This window comes from Mycetomoellerius zeteki, unplaced genomic scaffold (assembly GCF_001594055.1).
Source record: "Mycetomoellerius zeteki isolate Tzet28-1 unplaced genomic scaffold, Tzet1.0 scaffold138, whole genome shotgun sequence".
NCBI lineage: Eukaryota > Metazoa > Arthropoda > Insecta > Hymenoptera > Formicidae > Mycetomoellerius > Mycetomoellerius zeteki.
Window position 1 is genome coordinate 46,803 of NW_017256319.1, and position 11,071 is coordinate 57,873.

General features: G+C 33.3%; 1 protein-coding gene across 1 annotated transcript in view; it reads left to right on the top strand.

Moving 5' to 3' along the window:
- LOC108731777 (Protein kinase C) overlaps positions 1 to 4,940 on the top strand; it is a 9,696-nt gene extending 4,756 nt beyond the window's left edge. The window contains exons 4-9 of the mRNA XM_018462280.1: positions 1,245 to 1,282; positions 1,958 to 2,028; positions 3,055 to 3,226; positions 3,305 to 4,015; positions 4,099 to 4,694; positions 4,779 to 4,940. Of these exons, the coding sequence (XP_018317782.1) occupies positions 1,245 to 1,282; positions 1,958 to 2,028; positions 3,055 to 3,226; positions 3,305 to 4,015; positions 4,099 to 4,694; positions 4,779 to 4,940 (1,750 nt within the window). The remainder of the gene's footprint in view (positions 1 to 1,244; positions 1,283 to 1,957; positions 2,029 to 3,054; positions 3,227 to 3,304; positions 4,016 to 4,098; positions 4,695 to 4,778) is intronic.
- Positions 4,941 to 11,071: the final 6,131 nt, after the last annotated feature.

Consider the following 11,071-nt stretch of genomic DNA (forward strand, 5'->3'; position numbering starts at 1 on the left):
CATTTTTATTTATGTTCAATATAATAACAGTATAATAACAGTACCTTGTATAATGTATCACTCAGCATCACATATAGAATTATTAATAAAAAATTAAAAATTAAAAGTGCAACAATGTATTTTTACTTATATTATATGTTCTAAGTCACTTTTAAGCAATGTTCAATATTAATTTTTTAAAAATAGACAAGTTTTCTGTGGTGCCCCATTATGCCCTGCATAAATGACATAGTGAGGTTACGACACACTCTCACAGAACAATAATTTCGTCCTGTTAATCTATACTTTTGCAGTAAAACTTAAGTTTTCCTTATAGTAAATACTTCAAAAAATATTTTAATATATAACAAAGTTGATTTATTTATCTTTAATATATTCAAAACTTGAAAAAATCTAACTATAACCATTATACCCCAGGTTCCCCTATATCAGTATTGCAATTAAAAAACTTTATTCAATGTTTCTGTAAATACAAACAAACATAGTCAATGTGCGTACAAAATGAGCATGCAATGCATTATACCTAGGACTCGTCTTCAGGTAGTTGGAACCAAACATCGCAGAAACAAGTACTCGATGTTCATTCCGGTAGTCTCTTTTATTATTGTACACTAGTTACATGCAATGGAAGCAAATTTTTTGTTTTTTACAGTGCATAGATATGACATGTACGATCGAAGGAAATTATAAATTTCAATCTGGAAGGCATCAATGACGCCTAGTGTACAATAACATTTATACTTTAGCAATGATTTTCACTATGACATAGGAGCATAGGTTTTATTTCATATTAGAAATACCCTGGGTATCTCATATTACGATTTCTACGGTTTTACGATCATCAAATTTAACTTCTGTAATTAAGCAATTCAATATATCCCGTATTTTTCTATTAATACGATCTTACTCTATCACTACATAAAGAATTTATTGCTAAATATTTATTTATTAAATAATAAACAAGATTTAAAGGCTCATCTCAATGAAACTTGAAGACGTTCAAATTCTAAAATCTTTTTTTACAACGACTATAGACATGATCTAATAATGAATTTTCCACTAAATAGTTTTCAATCCAAGAGCAATAAATTCGTAGTAGAACCAATAGATAGCGCGTTTATTAGTTTAGCGGAAACGCCACTATCTCATATTAGGCGCCTATCTCATAATAAGAGGCTTTCCTCTATATATCGTAGAAGGATTATGAGGATACGATGTAACGTGTTTTGTCTGTTATAATTCAGGGGTTTTGGCAAGCAACAAGGCATGTATAAATGTCGAGGTGAGAAGACACATATACCGTTATTAACAGATTAATTATGTATCCGCTTGCCGCACCCTTACGTATGAATGTGTGCAGTTACGAATGTGTAGTTTAACGACGAGAAAAATCACGATTAAGACTCTTATTTCATCGATTTAACGTTTTATTCCTTTAATGCTTCATTCGTAACTACCATGACGCTCTATAATCGTCGCGTCAATTTATGCATTTTCTATTCACTACGACTAGTACACATGACCGTCTTGGTATTAATTCTGCTTCATAATTAAATATTTTATTACTTAACTTATTGCTATATTAGTTAGTAACGTAAGGATTGTTATTCTTAATATATTAGCTAGGTCTCTGTCTTTCTTTCGATTTTGTTTCATTTGTTTCGATACAATTTAGATTTGTAGCTAAATAGTTTCTCGGTTTATTACATGTTGTTCTTCAATAAAAATTCCAAATATGCTATCTTAGAGCTTGGTATTATTTTTAGTATCGAAACTACTGCTGACTCTATATTGAGAATAATATGAAGTAAATTTCAATTTTATTTCTGCTTATGGTATTACTGTAAATAATTTTCGGATGCGTCTTATCACGCATGCAGCTAGCTTTGGATATGCTGTATTATATCATGGAAGTGAGCATTTTTATAAGAGGATACTTTATGTATTGCTGTTTCAGGTTGCTTGCGTGTAGTCCACAAAAAATGTTATAACTGGGTGACAACTAATTGTTCAGTAGTGAAAGAAGAGGTATGTTTATTAGTTATTTCTATAATGACGTGACATAATAGAAATATCACAAGTAATTTACATATTGTTAATTGACATTATCACTGATGAGATACTATTAAAATCAACTCCGGATAAATTTTGTGATTATCAAAGGAGTCCCAGGGGCTCGACAATAATTTGGCTGTTCTAAGAGTATATTAATAAGGGTTTTACCTTCCTTAATTACTGTTTTATCATCAGAAATCTTATTTGTACATTTATTATGAGAAAAAACAGTGATTAAGTAAGGTTACGATTAAATGATTAAATCAGAGTTATACATTTGCGCGTACACAATATAATAACAATATTTACATCTTTTTTGTGTACAAAAAAATTTCTTTATGTTACCAATCTTGATTTTATTCTCCTATTATAATTTATTATTTCTATTTAATATTATCTACCATATTTATTAATAATATATCTATTTATTTTATTTCGATAAATATCTAGTTTAGGTGACACCTCATCGATTTCAATGTCCTTTAGATATGTTATAGGGGAGAGTGTTCTGAGTGATTCCCTACAAGAATTAAGTGGGGGACGGTATTGGTGCCATTGGTTTAAAAGATATAGTAAATTAAAGTTTCGTAATAAAGTTACAGCATACAACTTTTCATGCGAAGCGACTTCCATCTCACCTCCCCCCCCTGCTTCGGAGCGCACGACTTTCCGAGATTTACCATACTTCTTTGGAAAGTTGTGTGCCCTGAAGGGAGGAAGTGGAGTGAAAATCGCTTAGCCAGGAAGTCGTGCGCCTCTAAAGAGGGAGGAGGTGGGGTGGGAGTCGTTTCGCGTGGAAAGTCGTTCAAATTATGAAACTTTAATTTACTATGTCTCCTAAACCAATGCCGTCCTCCACTTAATTCTTGTGGAGAATCACTCAGGACACTCTCCCCTACAACATATCTAAAGGACATTGAAATCGGTGAGGTGTCACCTAAACTAGATATTTACCATTATTTCTTCCTAAATTGTGATTTTTAAAATTTTTTCGATTAGATTGTTGTAGTCGAAGGAAAAGAGGGAATCCAAATCACGCAGGCAACAGCACGCTTCAATATAAACGTTCCCCATCATTTTAATCCTCATAATTATAAAAAAACATTGACATTTTGTGACCACTGCGGATCCTTAATGTGCGGTTTCTTCAAACAAGGCTTGAAATGCGATGGTAACGTAATACTGTTTATATTTCTATTAAAATTTTTATTAAGTCAATCCATTAAATTGCGTTGTATTATTTTTATAGTTTGTAACATGAATGTTCACGAACATTGTTATAAAAACGTAATGTCCAGTTGTACCCCGAAAGCTAAGGCCAAGAGCCTTCAAAAATTAAACTTTGGTGGGAGCCAGCAAAGGCTTCCATTAAAGACTAAAGTTATATCATGCCCGTCAACGCCGGCCGCTGATCAGAACAAAAATAAGACAAAAAATCAAGATGATAAAAAATTTAAAAAAGATAGAAATGGGAGAAAAAAAGGAAAGGAAACTAAAATTATAAAAACATCTTTAAGAGATGATCAGGCAGACGAATTGGGCCCAAGTTGTTCAAATCAAAACGACTCAACTAACGTCAAAGATGATTCGCAATTGGATCAAAGAGACTCAGCTTACGCCAAAGATGACTCGCAGTTAAGTTTAAGAGATTCATCTAACGAAGACAATAAAAATAGCAATATAAAAAACATTGGTGTGCATGACTTGAATTTTATTAAGGTTCTCGGTAAAGGCAGTTTCGGTAAAGTAATGTTAGCCGAACTGAAAAGTAATCCCAATGAGATTTACGCCGTGAAAGTCTTGAAAAAAAGTTTCATTATTGAAGATGATGATGTAGACTACACCAAGGTAGAAAAGAAGATTTTAATGCTCGCATCAAAACATCCTTTCCTAACGACTATCCACAGTTGTTTCCAAACGGTTGAGCGACTCTTCTTCGTTATGGAATATGTGAAAGGAGGTACAAATTGTCATTTTAGAATAAAATGTGAAAGGTATCTTCTATTTATTTGAATACTGCTATTATCTCTTGATTTGTTTCAGGTGATCTAATGTTCCACATCCAGAAGGCTGGAAAATTCGAAGAGCCGACGGCATGTTTCTATATAGCAGAACTGACACTAGCGCTTCAGTTTCTGCATAAACATCACTTTATATACCGAGACCTGAAACTGGAAAACGTACTGCTGGATGCAGAAGGACATTGTAAACTTACGGACTTCGGAATGTGTAAAGATAATATAATTGAGGGAGAAACAACAACATTAACATTTTGTGGTACGCATGGCTATATAGCTCCGGAAATACTTCAAGAATTGCCGTATGGTGCTAGTGTTGATTGGTATGCTCTTGGTGCTTTGTCATTCGAGATGGTCGCTGGACAACGACCATTTGAAGCCGAAAGTGAAGAAGAACTATTCAAAGCAGTGTTGCAAAATAACTTAGTATTTCCAGAGTGGGTTTCTCCAGAGGCGATGTCTGTTATACAAGCTTTTATGACCAAAAATCCTGCCGAACGATTAGGCTGTGTTGCAGCCGATGGTGGCGAAAATGCTATAAGAGTCCATCCATTTTTCAAACATCTAGATTGGGAAGCTCTCGAAGAGCGTAAAGTAAAACCTCCATTCAAACCTAAAATTGTGAGTCTCGCGCTTTATTATTCTAATTGATAAATACTAAATAACATAGGATTATGTTACATAACTACTCCTCGAAATTTTTAGAAAGATGAAAAAGAAGCCTTGAATTTTGATATAATATTTACAACAGAGGATCCTGTGTTAACGTCGGATTCAGACGGATCGTTCGTCATCGATCAAGAAGAGTTTCGTGGTTTCTCCATAATAAATAAGGACTTCAATCCATCCAGATATGCTATGCAGTAAGAGATGATAACCAGTTTCGGTTAAATGCAATATCATTCTTCTTGCTTAACGCGTTGCTTTGTACTGCGCATCATTTTGTTAAGCGTGAAAAACATTTTTAAAACTGCTCAAGATTTCTGAGCTATGTCCGATGAAAATGTTTCTATCTGCCGTAAAAGGAAACTTTTTGACCAATCGAGACACACATAGTATGATCAGAAATACTAATAAGAATTCGAAATTATTGAAAAAATATATATAAAAATACATATTCAATAATTAAAAAGCGAATGAGTATGGACCAGATTAATTGCAATAAGATAATGCACATTTCTTTTTATTCTACTTATTATTTGTAATAATTCTTTTTCATATTCTTAATTATTTACCTTTTAATACTGAATATGTAGATATATTTGTATATATCTAATTTATTTATTTTAACAAGACATGTGAAGTAAGCGAGAAGAACAATAACTTAAAAGCAATTTAGTTTAAAATAGGAAAACTTGGATTGAATATATTAATAAATTTACATTTGTAAATTCTCAACTGCCTATTATGCAACTGCCATATACAATTTCATGAGGTTGACATTATTGTACAAACAAGTGCATCTAAGCGATTTCGATGCTTGGATGCGAGGTCGATCTGTCACTTTTGCACATGGTGCGCACTCTAAGCTTTAGGATGCTATGACAGATGTTTTACGTAACGCGTGAAACTAGTTCATGCATGTATGAGGATGTGAGCCACTTCACGCTGCAAATGCTTTGAAGCATTCTTTGATTGGTCAATTCGTAAAAGTCTTTCTTCTAATTGGTCAACGAAGTATTTGCAGCGTTAAGTGGATCACATTCTGAGAATGATCTCCCGTGCAATGCCGCGAAGGTTATTTAAGCGGAAAAATTGTATGAGTATTCGTTAATGAATTCCAGGCGCGTATGGCCCGTTTAATTTTTCTAGTCGCAATAAGAGTGATAAGAAACAAGGAACGAGATGTATTTGCCGGATTTTTTATTTAACTTAACTTACTAACCTTAATTCTAAAAAATATGAATAAATGAAACCCCTAAATCCAGTTTTTAGTTTCGAGATCTTATTTCGAAATTAAGGAAATACATATAGCGAAAGTCTCTAATTTAAAAAGATATTCTTAATAGCAAGCAGCACAGTTCGCAAAAATAAAAATGATTTAATTCTATGCGTTAATTATATGACTCTGTAACATAATAGAAGGCATCTTAAGTAATTTCAGTTAAAAGAAACGTTTTTATATCCAAAGTGTGATAGAACGGACTTCTAGCCGATATCACAGATATAAGTCAGAACGGATTGCTAGCCGTTTACATAGAAACTTAATAAAACGGAGCGATAGCCGTTTAAATAGAAACTTCAGAGATTTTTATCGAAACTTATCGTTTGTACGATAATTAAACCCTCCAGTTCCATATTTATAACTTTCCTGTTATGTTATATCAATATCGTTCTTTAATATAATATACATATATATATATATATCATAATATAAACGTTCCACTTATATAATCAATCACTTATTGTATAGTTGCATGTTGCTATTAAGGCTCCTGAGTAGTCATCACAGCCATATTGAGAGTGCATTCGAGGAGCGCGTTATCAGTGCCATTTAAAGTATACTATAATCTTTGTCTCACGTCTAATGGACTATGAAGATAGAATGACACAAATAGCGCTAATAATGTCTCCCCGAATGCAGCCGCCGTGACGTCAGAAACGAGAAATAATAGTTTACTTCATAAAAAGTTATGTAAGTGATTTAATTGTGGTAACGGGTGGATTTCTCCCTGTGGTCCTGGCAGGGACAAACTCACTTCAGGGAAGTGCCCCTGCCCACGTGAGCCTTGCTTTCCCCCGCTCTCCTATATCACAGGGAGGAAGCATGTCCTAAACCTAGAAATCCATCACGCACCACTATCCTTGTATCCAATTCCAGTTTAACACGGAAAGAAGTGAGAATCTACCGTGTTTATTAAGCTCTCTAAATTCTTAATTCTTGATTACGCATTTGAGGCTTCCACGATTATCTTCTTCGATTATATTAGAGGGTTTGCGGGTTATCACCGTGTCTTCTTTCATGGTCGATGCTTGGCCATGGTATCGACCATGAAAGAAGACACGGTGATAACCCGCAAACCCTCTAATATAATCGAATTCTTAATTCTTCCACATTTTAATTTCTGAATAAAATAAATACTCTTGACATTTATTTTTTAAAAATTTGGAATATGACGTTTATGTTATGATATATATACCAACATATATATATGGATTATATTAAATAATACGATATTAATTTACTTATCGTAACAGGAAAGTGATATATATGGAAATGGAGGAATGTCGATTTATTCGTATAACAATAAGTTACGATAAAAGTTTCTGAATAAAAATTTCAAGCGCAACTTTAAAAATATTTTCTAAACTAAAACACGCGATATCTTACACTCGTAAGAAAAAAATTAATGAAGACTGCGATGCCGTCATGAACGATTAACTTGACAGAACAAAACAGGCAAATAAACTAACGCACACTTTTCGCGGTTCTCGATGACCGTCGAGGACGAGGCGTTAATATTGTACCTCGCTTGATTTTCAAAAATCACTGTGTTGCTCGAATGGATAACAATTAATTCCTTTCGGATATTTTCGAGAGAGAGTTTATTACAAGGTGTATTGAGATCCGAAAGGAATTTTGACGTTCTACGATGATTTGTTGAATCGATGTGTCAAGGAAGGTTGTGTTCTTCCGTAGTTCCGTTTAGCGGTCAACGAAATAATGTAACACAAGTAATATGATCGTCACAACAAATATGTACATATAAGGGAAACCGGGACACCATGGGTCATTTCTCAAAAAATATGTTTTTATTTTTTTCTTAAAAATTAATAAATATTTACTAAATATACTTATTAAATTTTAAAATATGAATTATGCTTTAATTATTAAAAAAAAATAATACACAAATTTTTATATTTTGATGCATATTCAAGAGTTTAAATTTTTGTGACTCATGGTGTGTGCTCCAGTTTCCTATATATATAAAATAAGTATCGAGGCAGTCTCCATTGGAAGTTAATATTTACTTCTGGCGCTTGAAACATTAAAATTTGTTGGTCAACGCTTAATCGCTCGTCCATCGATGAACGAAAGAACACAACATTGCCTTCCTCGACACATCAATTTGAAAAATTTACGGCGACATAAAGGTCAAAATTCCCTTTGAATCTCAATATACCTTGCGATAAACTCTCGCTCGAGAGTATCTGAACCGAATTAATTGTGATTCGTTAGAGCGACGCAGTGATTTTTGAAAGTCCAGCGAGGTATTGTACAATGCTAACACCTCGTCTTCGGTGGTCGTGGAGAAGCGCGAGAAGGGTGCGTTAGTTTATTTGCCTGCTTTTTTCTGTTAAGTTAATCGCCCGTGATGTCATCGCACTCTTTCATATTACCTTTTTTTTCTCGCGTGTGTAAGATTTCACGTGTTTTAGTTTAGAAAGTATTTTCAAAGTCACGATTGAATTTTTTTTCAAAAATTTTTGTCGTAATTCGTGGTTACTTGTACGATCAAATCGATATCCCTCCATTTCCATATTTATAGCTTTCTTGTTATGATATATCTATCATAACTTTAATATAATTCAAATATGTATGTATATATAAATCATATTATAAATGTTCTATTCGAATCTTAAAACCGATTTTGGGAGTATTTATATAGTTTATAATGAATTCCTAAAATCGATTTTAGAGTATTTATATAGTTTATAATGAATTTATGCAGTGTTGCATAAACATGGAACAGATACCGTTTGAAAGGTATCTAGATATAGATATAGGTATTGTATGAGAAAAGTCAGTGTTGGAACGTATCTAGGTAAAAATATCTAAATACAGTATCTAGATACTCTTTAGCTGTACCTAAGTGCATTACCTAGATCCTTATAAGCGGAGATACCTATATCCGTATCTAGTTACTTTTTGATACGGTATTTTTTAAGTTTTAGATACATAGATACAAGATATTTATACACAAATACTGTCGCTGCCATTAAGAGTGCCTTCCTACAAGCGACACAGTATAACACAGTGATCATCTCATCCTTGTTTAACATTGGGCCTGTTCTTTTTAGCTGAAATTTTGCACCAGTTCATCTTTCTTCCTTTTCTCTCCAGGAGGGAAGAAGAGGAAGAAAGATGAACTGGTGCAAAATTTCAGCTAAAAAGAACAGGCCTATTGATGAACAACAAGGATGTAATGGTACACTGTGCCTCATATCGTGTCATCTGTGTCGCTTGTTGAAAAGCATACTAAATCAACTCAGAAATTAGCAATCTAATACTAGTACCTGTGCGCTGATATACTAATTAAAGACCGATATTCTTATTGTTAAAGCTGTTCAATCATATAAATTCAGTGTTGGAACGTATCTAGGTAAAAGTATCTAGATACTGTATCTAGACACTGCCAGTTTAAATATTGTTAGAAATAGTATTTAAATTTTATGAGATGTTATATAATACTGTTCATATTATATAATAGATACTAGATTTAGCTATAATTACGTACATTGTACTGCCTACACTGTAATATCAATAAATGAATTACTTTAAACTAAGAAGCGCCAATAACGGTCTGAACGTTAAGATGTTGAACTATTCTAAATTCATTTTAAATGAATTAATTTCAGACATTATAATTGCGTGCCGATATGGTTGTCGGACTTTCAACGCAATCAAATCTGAAATATTAATAATTAATTTTTGCAAGAGATCCGGGTTCGACTCCCGGCCGAGGCATTATTTTTCGCAATAAGTTTTATTACAGTTTTTAAGTTGGGGAATTTGGGGGGATTATTAATATTTTCAGATTTGATTGCGTTGAAAGTCCGACAACCATATCGGCACGCAATTATCATTTCTGAAATTAATTCATTTAAATGAATTTACAATAGTTCAACATCTTAACGTTCTGACCGTTATGGCGCTTCTTAATTTAAAATTATTATGTTTAACATTAGCGGTCTTTCAATCTTATTATTGATTAATAATTAATGCTCCCAAATTTCCCAACTTAGACCGTTACTGACGCTTTTTAGTTTAAAGTAATGTATTTAACATAAGTGTCTTCCAATCTTATTAATAAATGAATGTTAACAAAAATTGTGTAAACATTTTATTCAACATATAATGCAATGTTCCACACAGCAAAAATTGGTCCTAGGTATATCTTACAGATGTATGGCGAGGGATTTTCAAACATTCAGAGTACGTACCTGAAGAAACTTAGAAGGTATTTAGGATATAATTTCTGATATATAGGATATATTTCTAACCGCGTAATTTTTAATTTATCTTTATCGATATATGACGCCAATTCTTCTAAGCTGCTACTGAGAAATTTATAAGAATCAATAAAACGTAATTTGATACAATTATTCTGATTATTTGCAGTGCCATTGATATGTTTTGTAAATGAAATATATTTTTCTTTAGTTATAGGAAATATGTCTACACATCCTTCGTACGCGATAGCTATATCCTTGATGATAAAATGCGCGTTATATGCCGATATAAATTATGAAAAACTACGGAAATGTAATATGAATCTCTATAATTCAAGTTACAATTTGAATGCGCGGGACCTCTATATCGCCCAGTCAAGTAGCAATGATCGCGTACCCGCGTATCACCTGGTTGTTACTTACAGATCCAACCAATCATATTCAATCGCTCGGTAAGCATGCCTAGCCGCTTTGCCGTTTTTGAACTCGTCCAATGAGCGCTCAGTGAGCGCTTGCATCTTATTAGTATGTTCCGTTAGAACTAAAAATATAGACCAAACAGATACAAGAGCTCACTGAGCGCTCATTGAGCGGTTGTAAATGCACCCAATAGGTCTGTTCGCGTTGCTTGAAATCCTTAAATATTTTGCACTTAAAATAAGATAGATATTGGCTGCGTTCAGCAGACTCAACAGTTTTGCAACCGTTTTATGATTGTCTGCTGAGATAGGACCATTCTTCTAGATCTAAAAGTATGATCCAATTAGCGCGAAGGAAACTTCCAACAGTTGCAAAACAAACGTTCTGCTGAACGCAGCCATTGA